The sequence below is a fragment of the Harpegnathos saltator genome, unplaced genomic scaffold, assembly GCF_003227715.2.
Source record: "Harpegnathos saltator strain DR-91 unplaced genomic scaffold, Hsal_v8.6 scaffold174, whole genome shotgun sequence".
NCBI lineage: Eukaryota > Metazoa > Arthropoda > Insecta > Hymenoptera > Formicidae > Harpegnathos > Harpegnathos saltator.
The window spans coordinates 971972-996353 of NW_020229955.1; the positions used below are offsets into that span (position 1 = coordinate 971972).

Consider the following 24382-nt stretch of genomic DNA (forward strand, 5'->3'; position numbering starts at 1 on the left):
GTAATGATTTTTCGACGAGCGTGACTATAACGCGCGCCGGCGCAGATTCAATACGAATATGCCGAGAGCGCGACGTTTTAGTAACTATCCGAGCGTATCGCTATAGCGGCTATTAAAGGAACCGCAAACGTGCTGACCATTTCTCCCCTGTACACGTATATTCGGCTATAAAAAGGTAGCCCATAGGCCTCCCCTGCCCTCCCCCACCCCCGTGCTTCCTTTTATCTACGATCGGGCTTAACGAGCAATTTGGTGCGGAGCGTTCTTTACGACGACGGGGAAAAGACGGGGAAAGAGACGTGAAAATTAATCAAGCCCACGTCGGTCGAGGAATACGTAAGGACACCCGACGGAGCTCTCCGTCGGGGAATCCGGGTGAGGGGGAGGGAGGGAAGACATCTCCTCGGAGAGAGGAAAGAGAGAAGAGGAGAGAGAGAGAGGGCGTGTCATGTTTCCCCGCGTTTCCTCCTGCCGTCGCTCACGCGCGCTCCTGCGTTTTGACTCACGTATTGCTCGCTTTGCGTTAATTAAAGGTAAAACCGGCTCGCGCGCGCTTGTCCTTCGAGAGACCGCCCTCTCTCTCTCTCTCTCTCTCTCTCTCTCTCTCTCTCTCTCTCTCTCCCCCCGTCTCCTTTTTGTTCCTCATCTTCGAGACTGAGATAAACGAAGCGCTTTCTATTATTATTACCACGTCCCCGGCTTTCTAGCTGTAGCGCGAGTGCCGCGCCGCGCGGCGTCAGCCGGCCGCGGGGGGAAAAATAATCGCGTAACGGTGAGCGGTTTGAGATTCCGCGCTGGTGCGTTCTTCGAGGATACCGACGACGACAGCGACGGCGGCGGCGGCGGCGGCGGCGGTGGCGACAGCGGTGCGGCGGCGGTGGGCGTCTACCGGCGCAGATCATTGTCCAGCAGAGGGCAAGAGAGGGGGAGAGGGGGAGAGAGAGAGAGAGAGAGAGAGAGAGAGAGAGAAAAGAGAGAAAGTGCACGCGGGCAGACCGGCGGCTGCACAACTGCGGAGAACGACGCGGTGCGCGTCCGCGAGCGGCATGTACGGGCCACTGTTACGCATCGTGCGTGCGACACGTGCATTATGCGCCTGCCGTCGGACACGTGTGTCACGCCAAGACGACACTCGCGCGCGGCGCGGCGCGGCGCGAGCTCGAGAGACGGGAGCGAAATTACGAGCGAGGAACGGAGGCGACGCGAGGCGGCGGCGGCGACGGCGAGTCTCTCGCGCGCCTCTCAGATCGAGCGTGTAATCATGGCGAAATGCAATTGCGTGCGCGATTCTATGGGAGAGTGTTGCGGCGAATGAACGGATAGACGATGTCGTGGGGCGACGGTGATCCCGCGCGGAGACGGGTGGTATCGAGGTATCGTCGCGATGATGCAGCCTCGAAGCTCCTTGCATTGAGATCGGACGGACGGCCGCGAGAGCGACAGCCGCCGCGAGCCAATCACTCGAAATTCGAGTGGTCTTTCACTCATCGGCGGAGCCTGTTTCGCCTCGGGAGCCTCGACGGGATATTTTTTTCGTTGGGAATCGAAGAGTGAAGCCCGTGTATTACACCGAGTCGCGGGAGCAAATTCGCTCGGATCGATCGAAACGTGTTAACTTGGTCGTCGCGTTGGAAAAGTTGATGAACACGCGGCGTTTGGGAGAAGCAGTATCGTTGCGCCCGATGGAAAAAAAAAAAAAAAAAGAGAGAGAGAGAGGAAGGACGCGCTCTCGCGCGGGTTTCCAGTCGGAAACGTGGAAATTAAAGTCGTTGAACTCGATGAATCGCTCTCGCAGACGTTAACTGGTCCCCGAGGGCTTTTTTCCGCCGCGACACGTATCGGTTGCTTGCCTCCTCGCGGCAGCGAAGTAGCTTCGTCTAGTCGCGACGATAGTGGATGCTAAGTGAAAGGGCACGCTCGGGCATATTCGGGGTTGACATTCGAAAACAAGCTCTCTCTTTCTCTCTCTCTCTCTCTCTCTCTCTCTCTCGCTGAAAACGCGCTCCCTCCGCCTTCGAATTCAACGCGATCGTGGATCGACAGGGACAACCAGACAAGACAATCATACACGACTCGAGACAACTTTACCAGTATGAAGGAGGGAGGATGGAGAGAGGGGAGAAGAGCCAGGCGGGAGGTGAAAGGACACGACGCGGGGCTTGTCTCGAATTACTATTCCCGTGTGTTTACCGACGAGCGGAAACGACTTAACGGGCCAGGTCGGTCGTCGTTTTCACGATGCATCCTTCCTCCGTCACCCCCCTCCTGCCGCCTTTTCTGCAGACCCATCCACTCATCTCGCGAGAACGCGCCCTGATTCGCGCTGCACAGGATGTCCCAAAAAGCTCCGACATTCGAATTCAAAGACGAATTCCCCGTTCCTCTCTCTCTCTCTCTCTCTCTCTCTCTCTCTCTTTCCTCGTCCCGGCGAAAATCCGATCGCGTCGCGACAGTCCTCGGGATCCGAAAATTTGCCAACGTAAAACAGTTCGCCGGCAACCCGTAGCCGGCGATTAAAACTTCCACTCCGCGCGAGTGAGAGAGAAGCGATCAAAGTCGAGCGACGGACTTCACCCCTCGGTGTGAAGTCTCGCTTGAAGTTTCTCGCTTCACGGAAATACCTCGATTTTCGATGTTAAGCGATCGTAGTCAGACCTGATTTTCCGCATGGAGGAGAGCCTGAGAATATTTTGAGACATCCTGTATGCGCACTCGTGTACTCGTGCACACGGCTCTCTCTCTCTCTCTCTCTCTCTCTCTCTCTCTCTCTCTCTGCGTGTGCGCGCTGCACAGTGTGTGTGTATGTGTGTGTGTGTGTGTGTGTGTGTAACCGGTGTACAACGTGGTCCCGCGAGAGGTACCGAATTTAAATTTCAAATTTGGAGCGTGTCGCAGGGTGTGACGGTATGCATAGCGTTGCCCGCCGGTTCTAACTCACTCCACCGATGGTGCGTCTTCGTTCCATCTCCCCCTCGCGGCCCTCGCGCGGCGCGGCCGCCCTTCCTCCCGCGCCCTGTCCCTTTTCCCGAGTCCACCCGCCACAGCCCAAATAGGCCCCCTCTTACTTCTTACCATTTATCTATCTATCTCGATTTTTCATATTATTCAAGCGAGGGAGGAATCCGATGTTATCGAGCGGCGAGCGAGACGGCTCCGTTAAAAGAGGAGGGCTCGAATTGAAAACGCTGGCGCTGGAACTGTTCTACGTGCGGCGCGCGGCAATTAGCGCGCCTCTTCCGTAGCAGCGACGCGTTCGACAATTGTCGAAAATCAAGTCGGAGACGAGACGAGATAATTAAAGTTGGCTCGTCACAGTTCACTTTCCTCGACTTCCTCCTTCGAAGAGCACATTCCGACTGACTCTTCGATTGTCCTCGTCGGAATCTCATACCTGTCGCGTCGCGTCTTTTGCGCCTTTTTGCTGCTCTCCGATCGAGACTCGCGAGAATCGAGGACGGTTTCTCCTTCCGTCTCGCCTTCCAAGCCCGAAGCTTCGGACATCTGTCAACCCTGAACGACCGGCTCTCTCGGTCAGCGCGCGGTGATTAGTTTATCTCGTACGACTTTCAATCGACGAGACTTGCGCAAGGAGCGACACCGTTCCGTCCGTCTCTTTTCTCTTTCTGTCCGTCAACTGTCGATCGATGCACAATGCGCACCTCTAATCAGAGGAGAGCGACTCTACTCGCGCGTTCGCGCGCGCGTCGCTCGCACGACGGAAGAAACTGGAATGCTTTCTCGCGACGATAAATCAATAGCCGAGGTCGCGCCGGGAGATGGATGAGTGACGTAACATGCCTGTTTCTTACGGTCCTCGCGAGAGAGGTCGAATCTCTCTCTCTCTCTCTCTCTCTCTCCCCCCCCTCTCTCTCTCTCTCGCTCTCTCTTGCGAGTGTTGCCTCCAGAGAGACCGAGAGAGACCGAGAGAGAGAGAGAGAGAGAGACAGAGAGAGAGAGAGAGAGAGAGAGAGAGAGAGAGAGAGAGAGAGAGCCACACATCCACACACGAGTCGATCGCGAGAGAGAACCTGTTGCCCGTCCCGAAGACGATTAAGATTACGATTTCGTCTTCACGCACGCACGCACGCACGCACGCACGCACGCGAGATCGGCTGGTCCGATCTCGCTCGATATAATATCGTTACCGTGCCGCGGTTATCATTCACCGAAACCCACCCGCGGTGTCGGCTCGCTAATGCCCGGCTCTCATGAGCGGCAACAAAGTTTCTCGTGGCCAGCTTCCAGACTGTAAGGACTTCCCTCTCAGAGAGCGCGGCGAAGCCGCCGGTTTCATCAAGATTGCACCGCGCGCGGACGCATAAACGCGGGGCGACGTTATGCTCCCCCTCCCCCCTCTCTCTCTCTCTCTCTCTCTCTCTTTCTGCTTCCATCCTCGTACTTTCCCGTCGCGCTCGCGCATCGAGGAAGTATTCCAGATTTCGATACCGTTATCCAGATTTCATCTTTATCCCGGGCGATTTGCATTTTCGGAGCGGGCGAGGCCGGTCCCGTCGTATCACGCCTCCATCTTCGCATCTACTGTTCCCGGTGTTTTTAGCGAAATATCCCGCTCGATGGCCGGTGCGCGCGCGCGCGCGCGCGCCATCGTTCGATCGCATCGCGCGATACATCGAGAGAGCCGCAGCAGCTAGCTCTCGCGCGCTGCCTTTGTTCGTCCGCGCGACTTTTAATAACAATACGTCGCGAAAATATTGGAAAGTACGAACAACGCGTGGACGGAGCGGAGTGGAAGGGAGAGAAAGAGGAGAGAGCCGGTCGAAAAAAAATCGAGGTGGTAAAAGCTCTCTCGAACCGGGCTCGAACCGCCCGCGTGGGAATTTCAATTCTTCTTCTCGCGACGAATCCAAATTAATCCGATTAAGAGCCGGGGGGCGAACGCGGATCGGATGAACAACGGAACGATGATTATTTTCCACCTAATGAATGTTATTCAATTCCAGGCGCTGATTGATGCTCAGCCAGACGCCACGGAAAATAATTATTACATAATTTTCATCCCGCGCCACGTCGCCGACTAATTACCCTATTAGTCATCCTCCTATATGTGTCTCTCCCATAATATCTTCATTATGAATCGCGCGCTCGTGCGCGCATTGCCCGCTTTACAATTGACATCGGGGCAAGCTCGTCGTCGTCGACACTGACGTGTCGGATTGCAAATCGGGATCGCGCTTTGCACACTCCGCCGGATCGATCAACCAAGGGTGGGTAGGAGGTAGAGAGAGAGAGAGAGAGAGAGAGGGACAGAGAGAGAGAGAGAGAGAGAGGGAGGGTGAGAGAGAGAGGGAGGGTGAGAGAGAGACAGAGGAAGAGAGAGAGAAAGAGAGAGAGGGATACAGAGAGAGAGAGAGAAGTCGGGGTGGCCGATCGGTGTTCGCGCGCGGGGAAGTCTCGCTCCTCGCAATTCCGTGTCTCGAGAAGCCCGCGCGAGAAGCGCATGTGCGCTCACCTAACTAACCGCTGGCACATGCGAGAATGGAAACGAACGGGCGAAGGAACGAACGGCGAGGATGAGGACGGCGCGACAGCGAGAGAGAAGGAAGAAGCCGGTGGTGAAAAGCAAAGGGAGAGAAAGAGAAGGAGAAGGGGGGAGAGAGAGAGGAGAGAGAGAGAGAGGGCAAGAGACAGAGGGAGGAGAGAGAGACCACCTACGTCTTACGACGTGCGCCCAGCGGATATCCAAGCAACCGCTGCGTACGTTCGTTCCTCGACTTTATTTCGGCTCTAAAAATGCCGCTACGAGGCCCGTCTTGACACGAGTGTCGCGCGGCTCGTCTTTTTCCCGGCTTACCGAGCTCTCTTCTCGTCGAGTATCGAGATTCTCCTTTCTCTCTCTCTCTCTCTCTCTCTTTCTCTCTTTCTCTTCCAACGAGCGACGCCTCCGTGCTTTTGCTTTAACAGCCTTCCAATTTGTCAGGATCCTTCTCTCTCTCTCTCTCTCTCTCTCTCTCTCTCTCTCTCTCTCTCCCCCTCTCTCTTTCTCCCTCTATCGTTTACCCTTTCTTTGTCTCCCTCTCTCTCTCTCTCTCTCTCTCTCCCTCTCTCTCTCTCTCTCTCTCTCTCTCGCTCTTTTCCTCTGTATCTCTCCTTTCTCTTTCTCTTCATCCTCGACCGTCGCTGCCGTCCGTCCGCGGGCATCCCCTCTCCAAGCCGGGGAGAGCCTATCGCACCTCGAACCATTTGCTGGGTGTCGTTGACCCATCGCACGCGCTTCGCGAGTATGCCCTGCGATGGGATCCGCGCGGTCTACTGTCGAATTTGCAACGGCCGAACGGGATCGCGATTAGGGACGACAATCCCGCGGCTGGCTCGACACGAAAGCGCAAAACGATAGTTTTAGGTCGCGTTCGCGCCATGCGCGCCGCGTTCATTTGCCGTCATTCGCCGCGCGATTAGCGACCCTTGCGTTTGACCCTTTGATTCGACACGCGCCTCGAGTCCGAGGGACTCGCTCGTCAGCGAAGGAACAGTGGACAACAATCGTTGTCTCGCGCACGGACAGACGCATCAAAGTTGCCTGTGTTGTTAGCGAGGAAGCGCCGACCGCGGCAGCACCGGCGAAATGTAAACGAATGAATCGTGTAATTTAATTCGTGGAGTTCCCGCCCCCCGCCCCCCTCGAAATTTTCCCGCGAAACTCCGTCGAATACATTTCTGTCTCGCACTTGCTCGGTCAATTAAATGATAATGGGGAAAGCGGAGGTAACTGAGAGCGACACCTCGGAGAGCTCCGTCCTCGAGCTCCGCTATGAATTTAACATTCAACTCTTTCAGGAATCAAAGTCTGCTTTTTCATTTCGGGAGATATATATATATATATGCGCGGATTAAAAAGGATATCAACGTGCGTTTGCGTGTCGTTGTCACGACGCATTTGGCAAAGAGAAAAATATATAGAGAGAGAGAGAGAGAGAGAGAGAGCGAGAGAGGAGGTAACGACGAATTCAATCGAATTTATCGCGCCTCGCCGTAGATTTTCATCTTCGAGCTTACGCTCCTTCGCTTCCAACTTCGTCACCCGTTCCATCCTAATCTTCCCGATCGTAGAAGTGGATCTCCGAATTCGTGGGCGGAATTACCCTCCACGAGTGATGGCGGCGGGGGCAGCGGAGATGAGTAAAGAGGGACGCGAGAGGGAGAGAGAGAGAGAGAGAGAGAGAGGGGGGAGGAAAAGAGGGAGATTCCCCGGGAGGATGAAAAAATATGAGGTGCTCGGTAACTTAACCCCCAGTCTCCCGTCTCTGCGGGGTCCCGTAGACTCCGGGTCGTGGGTCCGACTGGGCGGCATAAGAAAGACTGCGGCGTAAGAGGCTGCGGCGAGACGGCAAGAGGGAGGTAAAGAGGGGGAGGACGGGATGGTGGACGTGGTGGTTCTGGAGTCGGCCCACGCCGCGATGGGCCAGCGTCGCCGGGCATGGGTGGAATTACCATTTACATAGCGTTATTATGTTTGCGCATAATGCATGTACACATGTTAAATTTACAAATGTGCGCAAACATTAAATTACACATTTGTACAATTCTAACTGCGCACTGAACGTGCGCGTACAACAACGTTCAATTTTCGTAAATTATTTCGAGAATGGATAGTCCCCCGGCCTTCCCCTCCCCGTCTCTTTCGCTCCATCTGCCTCGATGTTACGGGGAAAAACATTCGGCGAGGAAAATAGAAAAAGGGGACGAGAGTCGGGGCCGCGCGCGCGCGCGCGCGAGAGAGAGAGAGAGAGAGAGAGAGATGCTAGATCATTCGATATAGAATCTCTCTTTTTCTCTCGTCTCCTTCCGCTCGGTTCCAGCTATCTTTCAGCTTCCACTTCCTCCTACTACCAGCGGAGCGGTGCTCTTTGCATATGGATCTTGAATTTCAATTGTGCTTTTCAAGCACGGTCCCCTTTCTTTTGTTTCCCGTCGACCGCACACCGGCTCTCTCCGAATCCACCCACCACCTCCCCCCCTCTTACCTTTCCCTCTTCCGAGTAGTTTCACTCCTCGATTTTCGGTCTTTCTTCCTACCCGCTTTCCCTCTCTCTCTCTCTCTCTCCCCCCGCCGGCACTGCTTTTAGCGCAAGGCGAGAGAGGATGAGGAACGAGAGACGCGTTGATTAGCGATAACTTACGACACGGCGATACGGAATAACCGCGCGGTCCTGCCTGTCACAGCTTATTACTTCGGATCTAGATTAGTTATACGTTTCCTCAACTAGGAACACAGCGTCGAGAGACGGAACAAATGAGAGAGCAGAAATAGAGGGACAGGGAAGGAAACGAGTCCAGAGAAAGAGAGAGGGATGGTGGAAGGGAGAGGACGAGATGTATCAATCATTCGTGTTGGGATCGCGCCAATTTACGGAAATATTTATTATTCGCCCGCCCCTCCTCCCTCCAACCGATATACGTCGCTCGGTCCGACTATCTCTGGATAAATAAAAATCATCGTTCCACGCAGCCGCGTGTGGCCCTCGTCCGCTCGTAAATTTTCCCCGCGGTATTAACGGTGGCTGATACGAGCGACGACTACGCTTCGTCTCGTCTCTCCTCGGTGTGCAGAGATCTTTAAATTATCTGACTTCCTCCGCGAGTGAGAGAGAGAGAGAGAGAGAGAGAGGAGAGAGAGGAGAGAGTTTTTGTATTAGCATGTAAATCACCATGCGTGGTTTTTCGGAATAGAAAACCGTCGCGTGTCCGAGACGCGACAGCGATAATCGAACTCTCTAATCTAAAACAACGAAGAGACGCGCGAGCGCGATTCGGCGGCGGCCGTCATTACGCCGAGAGAGAGAGAGAGGGGGAGAGAGAGAGAGAGAGAGAGAGAGAGAGAGAGAGCGCCAGGGAGAGACACTCCGCTGGCCTCTTCCTTTTGCTCCATTCACACCGAATATTTCTCCGTCTCTCCCGATCTTCGCCGTCTGCGCCTCCTGCTCCTCCTTTTTCCTCCTTGCTCCCGAGTCCGCGTATTACTATGTAAATTGCTATCAGACCACGATAATCAAATTAATCGTCTCCAACGATCGTCGGACAAAGCGAACCCCGATCCTGGCCGATCTGCTGGTCCGACCTCTTTGTTTTTCCTCTGCCGTGCCCGCGTCATCTCCAGAGAAAAATAAATTCGCTTCGCAACATACCTCGATCCTGAGGATCGTTCTTTCCCTCTCTCTCTCTCTCTCTCTCTCTCTCTCTCTCTCTCTCTCTCTCTCTCTCCTTCTCCCCAGCTTCTCGCCTCCTCGTTTCTCGATCGTTCCTCGTCGGGAGCGCACCCAGGGCCAGGGTGGCTCCACGGTTTCTTCCGTGTTTGCGCTGCTCTCGCTCGGTCCGGTTTCTCAAACGGCCGAATCTCGCATCACTATGTAAATTACCGCGTGATCTCTACAAGGAGGTATCCCCTATGCCGTGATCGCGATAATTAAATTAATCGGCCTAAATACCCGCTGAAAAACCGCCGATCGAAGAACGGAGGAGGAAGGCCGGAGGGAGACAGAGAGAGAGAGAGAGAGAGAGAGAGAGAGAGAGAGAGAGAGAGAGAAAGGGGGGGGAGAAAGGCGAGGAGGAAGAGAGGGAGCGGTCGAATCGACTGCGAGATGCGGCCGATTATATTTCTCTTTTATTCTCTTTAATTGGCTGGACGCGATCTCAGCGGCGCGCGCGGCCGGCAAAAAGAGGATAAATATCTCGTTAGAATCGAGTGGTTCGTTTCTCTCTTCTACCCTTTATTATTTTTCTACTACGCCGGTCGGCTAGCCGGTTCGCCGGCCGGCCGGCCGGCCGGCCGATCGGTTGGTCGGTCGGTCGATTCGCCGAAACGATCAGCGAAAATCATCGGAAAATTGTTCGTCGCCCGGCGTTGCGTCGCGACGCGACGCTACCTTTATCGGAGAAATTTATGCGGGTCAGTAATCCCGCATACCGATAATCCCCCGCATGCGAGCGAGACGCGCGACTGGCCGCGGCGTACGTATATATGAGAATGCATGATGTGTGTGTCTGTGTGTGTGTGTGTGTGTGTGTGTGTATATATATATATATATCCCGTTTAATCAACAATGTGGATGAAAAAACGAGTCGCGCCATCGCGGCACATGGAGACTACCTAGATACGAGGGATGTTTCAGGTGTACGAAAAGCAGGAAGGGAAAGGCGAGGGGAGGGGCCGCCACACCCCGTATATTTTCCTCGCCTCGATTTGTCGGCCACCTGTCCGATCGGCAGTTTATACGGCTCGGTAATTTCCACATACCGAGAATATTAGACGTCGACGCGTTCCTGCGGCCACTGACACACGTGGCGGAGCTTTGTGTACGTGCGCGCGCGCGCGCGCGCTTGTATGTGTGTATGTGTCGAGTGCACGAATGCGTGTTTGTACATACGGTCGGGATTCGATCGCGACGTGCCGCGATTTTGCACGTGTCTTGCACGCGTGCATGAGCGCGCAGGCGTCTCTCTCTCTCTCTCTCTCTCTCTCTCTCTCTCTCTCTCTCTCTCTCTCTCTCTCTCTCTCCCTCCCTCTCCCTCTCTCTCTTCCCCGTTTGGTACACACACGCTGTGAGCGCGATTTATCTCGAGTGAGAGACACATACACACATACGCGCAAGGAAAGACGGGAAGGAGAAAGGGAGAAAGAGACCGGTTAATGCGTTCCGGGAATCTATTACCGGGCACCCAATATTATAATTATTTTATTAGCGACTCGCGCGCTCATTATGCTCTTTTTTACGGACAAGCGGCGATTACGATTATTTCTCTCCGCGTTTTACCTGTTCGCCTGAGCCCTCTCCCCCGTCTCTTTTTTTCTCTCCACGTACTACCGCTCTTCCGCGTAATGACAGAGCCCCTCCATAAAAGTGTCCGCTTTGTCAGGGAATGTATCCTTGGAATTCGGATGACGAATCGAACGGCCGCGCGTTCGATTAATTCTACGGCGCGTCCCGCGGGAAGGAGGGGGCTTGGGTTTTGCAAATTATGTTTTAGGGAAGTACGTCGCTGATGACGGGATAACGAGTATAATCGAGGACTCGCGACCGAGATACACCGATGAGATAAGGGCCGGAGATTGCTCGTTTTCACGAAATAAAATTTAAAGATTGAGGATATTGCAGCGCGCGCGCTGCGAAATGTGAACTCGCCCGAGCACACACGTGAGTATCGGATAACGTAGACATACGTTTCGCGAGTCGCGGTGTCGAAAATTCCGCCGGTGTACGACCGGCCCTCACGGCAGGGGGGGAGGGGATTTTCGTTGAGCCACTCGCCGACGACGAGGAGGAGTCGACTCGAATCGCACCGGCTAATTCGTAGAAACAATTACGAAATTGTGTCGCGGGATTCGTTCGGGAGTCATTCGGCGGCATCCGACTAATTCACGCGGAGAAATAATCTCCCGAACAAAAGAAAAGGAAGAATGCAAAAAAGCAAAAAAAAAAAGAAAAAAAAAGAAATACGTGATATTGATCAGTGAGCGCGCGAAGGTTGGTCGGTCGGTTCGTTCGAGGAGTCGTTAATCAGTACGATGAGGGCGATGAGAGGGTTCATTAGCAAAGCGTTCGCTCTCGCGGTCGGAGGAGATATTTGCGGTTTCTCTATCCTCTCCCTGCGCGCGCGCGCCTTCGATCTTTCTTTTCTTCCGAGGCCGAGCGGCGCGCGTTCCCAGGAATCTTTCAATTCCAGTCTACCAGCCAGGGTGGGGTGTACCCTCGCGTGCGTTGTTAAGACTGAGACTTTATGACACGATCCGAAATAACGAGGGAACCTGAGTCAGACGTGCGCATAAGTTATCTCGTTTCGCTTCACGTCCGAATCAAGAGGCCGACAAGCTCTCCGACGCGGTGATCTTCTCGGTGGTCCGGCACGCCACGCTGGTGGAAGTGGCGAACGGTTCCATGGTTCGGAACCCGTGCCTAAATCTCGGCTCATGCGAGATGCCCCTCGATGTTCGCGTCGTCGCTTGTCCGCGGGCACCTTTTTGCGCTGCGCTTTTGAGCTCGCTCGGAAATCGACGAGAGAGAGAGAGACGATAACGTGCGTGGCAGTCCCGTCCGCACGTGGCATCGGACGGTGCCAAGCGGACACGCCGCTGCAACTGCGACGAGTGAAAAAATCGTCGGCGAACGGAATCCTGTCATCCGATAAATTCCAATTGGCGGTCTCGTGTCTCACAATCAGACGAAGTCAACCGCGTACGACAAATTGCAGACACGCGGCGCGGCGCGGAGAGCCAATGAAACGCGAGCCGACGAAAGTACGAATTGTTACTGCAGCTCTGACTGAAGCTTCGCGATAATCAAAGGAATGCAGCGGTTCGTGCGTTAACAGACTGTCTGTTTGCAAACACACACACACACACACACACGATTATTACCGCGATACAAGCGGTGTACCAGCCAGTGCCAAAGTATTTGTCAACATGCGGAATGTGTTTCGATAATAGAACGCTAAAACTCGACGACTGCTGATTGAAGTCGTACGCGCACCGCCATCGCCCCCATCCAGTGTTGGCAGCGAGTTATCGCCGAAGCGATCGTAAAATCGCACATGCGAGAGCACTCGGTGGTACTTGGCGCTCGGCGAACGACGCGTCGTCGAAAGTATCGATTCGACAGTAACGACGATCACGGCGCCTCCTCCGCCAAACGGCCTCTCCTCCTTCTCACCAGGTCCAAGTCGAGACCCCCGCTGGGAGCGGGGCTTCGGGGGGCGCGCGGCCGCTTCGAAATTTCAAAATCCCGGAGCTTCGCGTGGGCCGTGCACGCGTTCGCGCAGTTAAATTCACCGCTAACGTTTATTACCGGCTCTGCGCGCGACATTAAACGCTCCGTTCCTCCCCTCCCCCGCGACGAAGACGGGAGGAACGAGCCGCGGGCCGCCTTGAACGCTGCGAAACGTGCTCGCCTCCTAAACGACGCGGCCCCATTACGCCGCGCTTAGAAATGCGCTTACGCGCGTGCGGCACCTGATCGTGTTCCGCACGAACGCGACGTCGAACTCGTTCCGATAGGTGGAACACGTGGAAGCCGCGTGTGTGTGTGTGTGCGTGTGTATCCATCACCCGGTGGTCCGGCCGTTCCGCTTATTCGCTGAAGCCGAACCTTATTTAGCTGTAGCGCGCTAATGCCGTACGGAACCCGCGCGCTTGCTGCTGGTGCTCGCGGTTTTCGTTAACTCACTCGATCGATCGGTCGCCGTCGCTGCTTTTTCTCCCTCCCTCCCTCGTTTCTTTCCCCCCGCTACGACACGTCAATCGCGCAAAAACGCTAACTGACGATTTAACTATTCAAGAACCGGCGAGAGCGTATTCGAAATATATGCATGTTTGATCATCAGCCGTTTCATTAGCCTTTCATTGGCCGTATGTAATTAATTTCACGCGTGCAATTTATCCGATACTTTCGGAACTTACGTGAATACTTTATACGTAGCTTTATACGTAGAGCGAGCCGCGGTAGCCGCGCGACGGACCACCGCGGTGTTCAAAAGGTTGAGGCGCAAGTCGGAACTCATCCCGACGACCTGTCTCGCGCGACGATCAGTCTTCGTGGAAACGGCACGAATAATTTAACAATGCATGCCAACGATACTCGGCCGTCCGGCCGAGTGACCGACGCCGACCTATCAGACTCGCTGCTTCCCCCGCAGCGAGTGTTGTACTTTATCCGTTTTCAGATAGCGCTCTCTTCGAAGCGAGGATGAGAGAGAGAGAGAGAGCATCGGTCTTATTTCGAGAAATATCTTATTTACGATGTCGTTATAACGACGCTGCTCGACGCGTACAAAAGGACGAGGAGCGCAAGAAGAAGGAGAGACGGAGGAGACGCGTCCAGGGAGATAGACGCGGTCGAGAGGAGAGACAGAGGAGTCGACGGTGAGAAATCTCTCGTTTCTTTTTTCAGCTTTTTCTTTTTTCGCAGATGCGGCCGCCGCCGCCGCCGCCGCCGCCGCCGCCACCGCCGCCGCCTCCTCCGCCGCCTCCGCCGTCGCGGCTGCTGCTGGATGACGGAGGGAAGTCACAAATTTTTTCATTAATATGCAGCGAGACACTCCTAACTCCCTGCTCGGAAAAGGTAATGTAGTAGCGGGGACAAAAAGGGAGAAAACGCGGTATGCCCGCGTGTACGTGCACCGTCGACCCGCGGCAGAAACGCGCCTGTGTGTGTGTGTGTGTGTGTGTGTGTGCGCGCGCGCGCGCGTGCGTATGTGTATATGTGTGTGTGCGTGGGCGTAAGAGAGAAATAATGGTCCGCTAGGAAATGTAACCAGCCGACGCTCACGCCCTCGTCGCGACGCCTCGAGAGACTTTATGGGGATGAAGGAGGGAGGAGAGGAAACGGAGACGCGGAGAAGAAACGAAAGCGGGCGAGACGGCGGGCGCGCGCACGGGGTGTAAAAAGCGAGGGAGCGTACCGTATAAAATAGCGAGCGCGCGAGAGCACCGGTGGTTGTATACCGTCGTCGACGTACGCCACTTTCGACTTTTCGCGAAGCGATTCGCCGCTCCCCGCCATCATCCCCTCGTCCGTTGTTTCCCCGCCAAGAAATCGCTAGCTCCCTTCGTGCGGCGCGTGTGATAAAATTATTTAAAATATCGTCCCGCGCGGGCCAGCAGCGCGCTCGCTCTCGCGGGGGTTGCACGGCGTCGTATTAACGACACACCGGAAGTGTGTGCGTGTGTGTGTGTGCGTGCCGACGGGGGAATGTCACGGGGGGTGTATTCGTAGTCGCGGAAATTGAAGCCTCTCTGATAGACGCGCGCGCGCGCGCGCGCGGCTGGAATTTTACCCCCGCCGGGGGCGGGGCGGGGAATTTTATTGTCCCGTTTTTACGAATTGAGAGATAGGCGCGGCGCGCGGGCGCGGGCGCGGGCAATTTAAGAGTCTGCAGACGGCGCCATCAGCCTCGCTTTTATCTCCCGCTCTGTAGATTTCTTCGCGTGAAATCTCACCGAAAAACGCGAATGAAAACTCGCTCGCGGTGAGATCGTGAAAACACCGAGGCGCTCCTCTCGACTCGGCTTCACGAGAGTGCGAATGTTTCCACTGAGACTCTCCGAGAGAGTGGATGTCTCTCCGTACGAGCGAATGTTTCAGTCGCGACTAATAAGCTGAATTTGTTCCCGCGGAATCGCACTCGGACTCATTCTTCGATTTCGTGCGAGAATATTCACTCGACGCGATTCAGAGTGATCCTCGACGGGGAGCATTCATGCTCTCGAGAGCGAGAAAAGCCTCGCGAATTCGTATGACGCCGGCTGTCGCGCGCGCGCGCGCGCGCGCTGCTTTCGCGAGATATGAATTTCATTCGGAGAAACTCGGCCAGCTTCTCTCTGCAACGAAGGAGGCCGCGGGGGAGGGCGGGGGTCTCGCGAAGCGGCGAATTCACCGAAAATATACCGGTTTCAATAGCGGCCTGTAAGCAGGAAACACGTAACACGGGGCTGCTAACACACGAGTTGCTCGTCGACGGCGCGCTTCGGGCTCCGCTATTCGAGGCGTTTTACCGGGCGGCATGCCTAACCTCTCTATATATCTTTATACCTGTCTCTTCCTCTTCTTAACCAACGTCCTTCTCCTTCTCTCCGCGTCGCTCTCTCCCTCCCTCTCTCTCTCTCTCTCTCTCTCTCTCTCCCTCTCCCCCCCTCTCCCTCCCCGCTATCTCTACCTCCGTCGCGCGCTGGAGATTTTTCTCGGCGATTAAAATTTATGCTCAGTCGTGTACCCGGTGCGTGCATATCGCGTTTCGTCTCGCGCGATGTTCCTTTTGCGCCAGGTTACGCACACGCGTATACGTTGTGCGCACGCGCGCGCGCGAACACACACACGCACGCACGCACGCACATGTGCATAGAGAGACAGGCATCAGCATACGTAGATGCACATATACAGGCGCGCACGCGCGCGCGCTACGGGAGTTTCTCTCTTTCTTTCTCTTTCTCTCACACACACCGCGCGTTTTTCCCGCCTCGCCCTGAGTTTGACAAGTTTATTTGTCTCTGCGGCGCGATCGGGCCGCGGCAACAGCAGCAGCAGCAGCAGCAACAGCAGCAGCAGCGGCAGCATGCAGCGTCGCCGCCGCCGTCGTCGCTACCAACTCCGCCGGCACCGCTGCCGGGAAATCTACGAAGAGGAAACGCGCGACAAAGAGACCACCGATGACGGTTTCCTTTCAGCGAACGCTGAAATTGCGGTGCGGTCCCGCTTGCGGAGAGCCGATCCGGTATTTATAGATACGGGAATAAGATTGGCATTAAAACGGGGAGGAGGAAAGGGTGGTGTGGAGAGAGAGAGAGAGAGAGAGAGAGAGAGAGAGAGAGGGAGAGAGAGAGAGAAGGAGGGAAGCAGGAGGGCGCGGTTTCGTCCAATCATCCGACGAAACAAAAAGCGTCGGGATGAAAAATACTGATTTTTATTCTGGCAGGTTATACCGGAGAGCGCCCCTTTGTGACTCGGGACGAGGCTGGGCCACCGAGAGCAGATATTGCACGTCGCCGATGATATTGAATATTTAAATCGCATTGATATTCCGCTGGCGGGGGAGGGGGAAGGGGTCAAGAGCAGAGCGGCGACTGCGGGGGCGAAGGTAGGGGGAGGAGGAGAAAGAGAGAGAGAGAGAGAGAGAGAGAGAGAGAGAGAGAGAGAGGGGAGGGAGAGTACACGATACAACGTCGAGTTAAAAATATGAAGTTTTTTCGGCACGCCAGAACCGATTTGAAAGATCGACCGGCCGCGTGGAACGCGCGCGCGCGCACTCCCCTCAACCCCCTGCTCTTCTTTCACTCCCGCTGCCCGTCACCGTCCGTCGATATCGCGAGGGAATCAGCATCTTACGCGATGCAAGCGCGACGTCGTAACCGGTGAGACGGACGTTGACAGGTTTCCGATAATGGTACTTAATAACCGAGAGACGTATTAATCCGCTGAACGTTATCTCTCTCTCTCTCTCTCTCTCTCTCTCTCTCTCTCTCTCTCTCTCGATTCTGAAACGACGATGACAACAACGACGACGGCTACGAGGACGACGTCGTCAAAGGTAGATTCGCGCACGGCCCTGTAACATCCGATCCTTTTGGGATATTCTGTGAGACACGGGACCGTTTGAGACTATTTTTATATACCGCGACGCTGAGGATAACGCATTTCTTCTCCGCGGGTTGCGCAATGGAGAACGGAAGAGCGCATGGCGCTCGGGAACGTAAGATGGTCAATTTCGCGATAGATGAAGTTTCACCGCGGCAGTGCACCGATGCATTTGTAGAGATACCACCGCGAATTCCTCTTCTTCTGTGTCTCTCTCTCTCTCTCTCTCTCTCTCTCTCTCTCTCTCTCTCTTTTGCCCCTCGCATCCCCAACCGCGCGCGGTATACCATAGCGCAGTTGGGCTCGGTCAATGAGAGTAGCCTACATTCGTCGTGTGATCTTTTCCTCGCGCATGGGCAGCGCACACAGGCCGGAACCATAAGCCCTCTCCTCCTCCTCCTCCTCCTCCTCCTCCACCTTCGCGTACCTCCGCGCGGGACACGCGCGCACGTACGGCTCACGTACACAGCTCATACACGCATGCACACACATACACGAGGAGCAAGGCACAGTCCTTCCCTCTTCTTCTCTCTTTCCAGCTCCGCTCCCCCCTTCATTTCTCTCAGACTATAGGAGACAAGTCCTACTCCGTCCTTGTCGGACCGATAGGATGCTGCCAGGCAGTTCCTTCGTACAGTCGGGGTCCGGATCAGAGTAGTAGGTTGTACAGGTATGCACGCGCTGGGTTGGCCGGGGGCATTCCTGCGGCGTTGCCGCGTCTCTTACTCACCGTTCCCTGAGAGAGTAGAGAGAACGAGAGGAAGAGAGGAGAAAGGAAGGCAGCAGCCTGCGAGAAACAGAGAATGAGCGAGAGCGACAGAGAGAGAGAGAGAGAGAGAGAGAGAGAGAGAGAGAGGGGGGGGCGGAGGGGGGGAGGAAAGGAGAGAGACATGAAGGAGGAAGAAGTAAAGGGGACGACGAGAGGAGCTCACACAGCCACGAGCGCAGCTCGAACGAGTCTTTCTGCCTTTTCGCGGAGGCAATCGAGTTTGCTCGGGAAGAGGAGGACTGCTGTTGCCTCGCGAGACCCGTTCCCGGCTACCGCCGCCGTCGCCGCCGCCGTTGCCGCCGCCGCCGCCGCCGCCACCGCCGCCACCGCTCCCGATCCCGATGCACCGGGGAATCGCTAACTTCTTCCTCGCTGCTAAGGAAGACGCGCGTTGCGAAGCAAAGGCGAAGGTCGAGAGAAAGGGAGAGAGAGAGAGAGAGAGAGAGACCGCTGCGAAATTCGCTCGCACATGGGAGATGATGAGCGACAGGACGAAGGATCGCACATAGCAGGATTAACTAAAATTCAATCAGCGTCTCGGGACGTCCGAAGGACTGCATCGAAAGCGGAGGAGGAGGAAGAGGAAGAGTACGAAGCGGAAGGGTAGTATCGATTAATGCGTTTACGGTAAACGAGTCAGCGGCGAGTTAGCGAGGGACGACGACGGTGGAACTTCTGTTCGACGCGATTCGTCCATGCCTGATCTCGCGTTAGCGGCTAATGTCCGTTACGTACAACGGAATCGAATGAAAGGAAGTTTCGAGTCTTGGGTGGGGTTCGGGCTCGCTCGTTCGCTCTCTTTCCCCTGGCGAGCGTAGCTCGCAGGAGCAGGACGATGGACTCGCTGCTCCTACGGTAAATGAGTTCGCAGCGAACGTGGACGAGCGGCGAGTGGTAGCAGCAACGAAGGATACCACCGCCGCCGCTCCTTCGTCCTGGACCTTACTTCGGGGAAAGTAATCGAGTTTCGAGCGGAATGTATCGCGCGGAATCCGCTTCAAAGTCCGCTACGAAGAGCCTCGCGTGAATACATCCTGCGTCGACGGAACGACAGGACGAGCCGGCTGAGCCGTACCAGCCAGATATTTCCCCGCGGAAAACCGAGTTTTTCTTCTCCGCTGCTCTTCCAGTCATCTCGCTCGATGTGAAGGATCAATATTTTTATGCAGCCACTTTTTTGTATCAATTACTAGAGTGAGCGTTCAGGGGAGGGGGGATCACACTCTTCCTCACTCAAATATAGAATAAAACGAGAGCGGCACCGCGGCTCGGGCCGATCGGCAATTTATTCCGTGGAAAGGAAGAGAGCCGAAGGATATCCCGCGTGACTTTGCGAAGCATTTTAGGAATTCGATTTCACGTCCGCGATGAATTTTCAGCCCCGATAATTCGCCCGCCCGAGCTGGCTGCGCTCGTAACCTGTAAATTTGAAAGTTTGGAGAACTAAGGTAATGGACGCGCGTCTTAGGGATCAGGAGTGCGATCGAAGGATGAAGTTCGCGGATGTTGGCAGCGGCAGCGGCGGCGGTGGCGGTGGCGACGACGACGACGACGACGACGACGACGACGACGACGACGACGACGACGGTAAGGGCGGGATGCGAGAGGAGTTCTCGCAAAGATATCGCGAGGGCAAGGATAACGAGGAGCTCGCGTTTCGTGCGAGTCGAGGGAAACGAAGTTAGCCGCCTCCATCGGCAGACACGGTCCACTGGGAACGGATCCTTGGCAAGTTCCATTAAACGCATTACGTACCGGAGAGGGAAGAACTCCCGAGGGGCCGCCGCGTCGGAGAAACTTACCGCGGGTAGTCCCGCGGTGGTCGCGATCGCGAAGATCTCGAGACCGAGCCGGCCGAGTTTCGCCGAAATTAAGGGGCACGCGTGTGTTAACCTTAATTATTGTCCGGCGAAACGCACGGGAGGTGTACACCGGAGCCGCGCTGAACTCGCACGGCCGATCCTCCCGTTCTCGCCCAGCAAGATCCCCGATCTGCCTCGGAGAGCCCCGATCGGCTTTTCCCCAAGGACGGAGCGATTGAAAAACTGTGTAATTCTTGCAAGCTATGTATTGGGTGAGTGCAAAAGTTCGTGCGGAGTTTCAATAGATGGAGTTATAAGCGTCGTAAAGTGTTGTCATTAATACTTCCATCTACATATTATATAACGTTGGAAAGGTGACGTCTTCAGCTGTTATTAAAAAAAAAATCATTTGTTTTCATACAAACTGCTTCGAGAAATATCACTTTAAAAATGAGTATCGATAAGGTGCATTTACGGCATGTTATGCTTTACGAGTTTCGGAAGGGAATAAACGTTGCCGTAAAAAACATTCAGGATGTTTATCAGGATGAAGCACCAGCTAAACGAACTGTGGAAAAATGGTTTGCTAAATTTCGGCGCGGAGAATTTAACCTTGAAGACGAGCCACGCTCTGGTCGACCTTCTGACATTGATGACGATGTTTTGCGTACTTTAGTGCTCAATAATCCGCGAATTTCAACAGAAGAAGTTGCCACAGCACTAAACGTTGACCGATCAACCGCTTTTCGGCGTTTAAAAAAGACGGGATTCGATTTGAAGCTCGATATATGGGTGCCCCATTTGCTGACCGAGAAGAACAAAATCAAGCGAATTTCTGCAGCCGTTTCTTTACTCGGGCGGCTCAATAACGAGTCGTTTTTGGATCGACTAGTGACGGGCGATGAGAAATGGGTCCTCTACAACAATGTTCAGCGCAAACGGACACGGAAACAATCAGGTGAGCATGGTGACGCAATGCCAAAGGCCAGTTTGCACCCGATGAAGGTGATGCTCTCTGTTTGGTGGGATTGCAAGGGCATAATCTATTTCGAGCTTCTCCCCGCTGGCGAAACGATTGATTCGGACAAGTACTGTCGCCAATTAACCAATCTGAATCGAGAAATAAAAGAGAAACGTCCGATCTTGTCAAATCGCAAGGGAGTCGTCTTTCATCACGACAACGCCAGACCACACGTTTCGAAAAAGACGCTGCGCAAACTGAAGAGCCTGAAATGGGATGTCTTAACGCATCCACCGTATTCTCCTGATATCGCACCATCTGACTATCACTTGTTCCGGTCATTGCAAAATTATTTAAATGGAAAAAACTTTGACTCTTTGGAGGCCTTAAAAAACGGCGTCTCTTCGTTCTTCGAATCTAAACCGCGCAGTCTTTATGATCGAGGCATCCGTATGCTGCCAGAACGTTGGGAAAAGATTATAGAAAACGATGGAGAATATATCATTGATTGAATAAAGATTTTTGTTTGCCTAATCACTGTGTGACTTTTACTCACGAACTCCGCACGAACTTTTGCACTCACCCAATAATTATGGGCGCAATCATGGGGAAAAGTGTGCGATGAACGAGCAGCTGAGGAGCGAATGAAGGGATTGTGCGTCGAAATACTAACAGTCGAGACGCGTCAGGAGATTCCAGTGTTACTAATCGAAACATCGAAACCCCCGAGAGATCTATCTAACACGGAGGAGTCGTGCCCGCGCCCGTCCGCGCATATCGTCTGATTTTTCGCGGTGCGAGCGACCGCGAAATCGTATCGTCGCGCAACGAGCAAAATGAGCAACGAGAGACGCTGCGAATTCGCCCGGTCGAATTAGTGGCGTCTCCGCGCGCGTCTCAAGCAGCATCACCGTCGCCGTCGCGCGGCCGACCGCGCTCCGAAAGCGCGACGAAACGGTCCCCTTTTAATCCCCGAGCGCTAACTACACCGGCACCTCGGACGATCTGGCAATTCGGAAGATTGGTCCGCATTACGAAATTATCGTTATTCCCCTACGGAGTAGGGTGGGGAACGGGGCGAGCGAGCGAGCGAGCGAGCCATCGGACGCCCCGGGCGCCAGGCCTTTTTTTCGGTTAAAATATGGAAAACGTTCCGGGTAGCCCCCGTGGATGATCTTCAGAAACGCATAATGGGACTGGAAGGCCAATCTTGGGCTCCGTTAAATCACGTTCAGCAACGATCGAGACGAGGGCAGTGCACACAGAAGAATCCTTTATCCGAGCAAACAACGTACACCGCCTCGGGACACTGACTCGCCGGTGTTCGCAAAAAGAGGAGAAAAAAAGACGGGGGGGGAGGGCGAGGGGGAGAGGAGAGAAAGGCAAAAAGAAGGGATGCGAAGCGGCGAGGAAAAAGAGAAAATTAAACGTGCCGTGTTGAGTCGCTCAACGCGACGAGGAATTATTTCGCGATTAAGAGCGCGCCGGAGACAAAGCGCTTAGTCGGAGGAAAGTGCAAGGGGACCTGAAATTTCCTCCCGTCGATACGCAGTCGCCCGACCGTCGCCGGGTCGCTATGTGTCGTGGACTCCCTCCAAGATATATTTCAACCATTATAAAAAGAGGGAGAGAGAGAGAGAGAGAGAGAGAGAGAGAGACAGAGAAAACGGGCAAAAAATGGCAAAGCAGTGGCTGCAGGATATATCCCGCTAATTTCGCGACAGCTGTGTCGTGCTCTACGAGGACGACACTGGTCGGTCTGCGAAGATGCCGATCTGCTGATGGGATCGCGAAATCTTTAGGTCGAAACACCGAATGAGAGATCGCCTTTGTTTCGCGAGGAAGAAAACAGCGATGAGAATTATATAAAATAACGGCCTAATGCGAGTTGATGTAGACGAGGAACCTGAAGCCGCCATGTGATCGGACTAGGACGCTCGGTCGCGTGTGCGTTTTGTATATGTGTTTGTATGTGTTTGTATATGTGTTTGTATGTGTGTTTTGTGTGTGTGTATGTGTGCGTGGGTAAGTATAGCGGCGCGTACGCAATTAGCGTTGTAGCAATTTTGTCGTTCTCTCTCTCTCTCTCTCTCTCTCTCTCTCTCTCTCTCTCTCTCTCTCTCTCTCTCGCTCTCTCTCTCTCTCGCTCACTCCGTCTCTTCCTTTCGTATTCAGCGTCTCCGCGCAATAAATCACGCGGGCCGCCGCGCCGCGAAATTACGAGCGGAGCGCGTCAGGAAACGTCGGCTTGATGCGAGCTAACGTATCTTGCATACTTACGTTCACCACCTCCCCGTTAATCGCGGAAGGAAACAAGAGCCGCGTCGACTTTTCGGATCTTTCCGACAAAGGAGCCGGTGTCGCGGCGGCGATATCGAGCGGTATCGCGTCGCGTGTACTATCTGGCGAAATCACCTCACACGAGGTGATCTCCCCCGCTTGCCAAGTCGCGTCGAGACTCGGCTGAGAAAATCCCCTTCAACATTGACGCGTGTCACCACCTGATTCTCCTGATCCGAGAACGCGTCGAGTCGACGCGCGACATAATTTTTTATCGAATATACCCGAGAGAGAGAGAGAGAGAGAGAGAGAGAGAGAGAGAGAGAGAGAGAGAGCTCTGAATGAGGCGTCGCGCGATTCTTACATCATCTCGGGACGAGGTATCATCCTCCTCCAAGTCGCACGGAATTTGTAATTCCGTTAATACGGAACCGAAATTTCGACTCGGGTAAACAACGTGGAATGAGGAAGGGGATTCTCCTGCCCACGTCGCCCTTTCGCGAGACAATACGCGGGTCGGTCACGATCACGCGGCCCAGCGGTAACCAGCTTCGTCGGTCGATCCCGCCTGACCGATGATGCATCTGGCTAAGTATACACCCGAGAGCGGCAATCGGCGCGATGCATCGCGACCCGAGGTGTCGCCGTGGACTATCATCTGGGGCTTGATTAGCCCTACGTAGGTAGGTAGGTAGGTAGGTAGGTAGGTAGGTAAGAAAGGCCAGCAAGAGAGCCGAACGAACACTTACCTTGTTCCGCCTGGGTCCCTCGCGGGCAGATTAGCAACAGCAGCAACGGCAGAAGGTGGGCAGCGGAAGCAGCAACGGCGGCGCAGGTGGCTAAAAGGCCCGCCACGCCGGCCATATTGAAGGGGGCCATCCTTATCGCGGGCCCCAGCGTATCGCCGCGGTATCAGGCCGCCGGTCCTCTCACGATCTGTGCGAGGATGCAGCAGCAGCGTCGTCACTCTCGCCTCCTCATGCCTCCTCCTCTACGCTTGCTTTCGCGTCGTCTCGTGCGTCACAGCCCGATGACGACGACGACGACGACGACGACGACGACGACGACGATGGCGTGCAATCACCACCGTCGCCACTGCCGAATTCCTCCACCGTCCTCGGTGACACCACCACCACTACCACCACCGCCACCACCACCACCGCCACCACCAACACCACCACCACCACCGCCACCACCTCCGCCTTCTTCACCGACCACCGCTTTCTCTTCCCGCTTATGCTCCAGCTTATCTGATTTCCTCGAGCGATCGGTGCGCGCGAGCGAACGAGCGAGGTCGGCCTCTCGACGATGCTTTTCGACTCGTTGGCGACGCTGGATCCGGATCGGCCGTGTCGGACTTGCGAATTCGTGTGATGTGATGAATACGAGCGAGCGACCGAGAGGCGGCGGCCGATACTCGGTGTCGCATCTACTTGTTATCCTCGCGTCACGTGTGATGATGCGTGTGGTTTCCGCTAATGACGAGGAGTGG

The 24382-nt window shown here is 54.8% G+C and overlaps 1 protein-coding gene across 15 annotated transcripts in view; it reads right to left on the reverse strand.

Annotated features, from left to right (window-relative positions):
* Positions 1-24032, reverse strand: part of Eph (Eph receptor tyrosine kinase) — an 82626-nt gene extending 58594 nt beyond the window's left edge. For all 15 annotated transcript variants that reach the window (XM_011151801.3, XM_011151797.3, XM_025297361.1 and 12 more), the window contains exon 1: positions 23640-24032. In XM_011151801.3, the coding sequence (XP_011150103.1) occupies positions 23640-23769 (130 nt within the window). In that variant the 5' untranslated portion in view covers positions 23770-24032. The remainder of the gene's footprint in view (positions 1-23639) is intronic.
* Between the last annotated feature and the right edge of the window lie 350 nt (positions 24033-24382).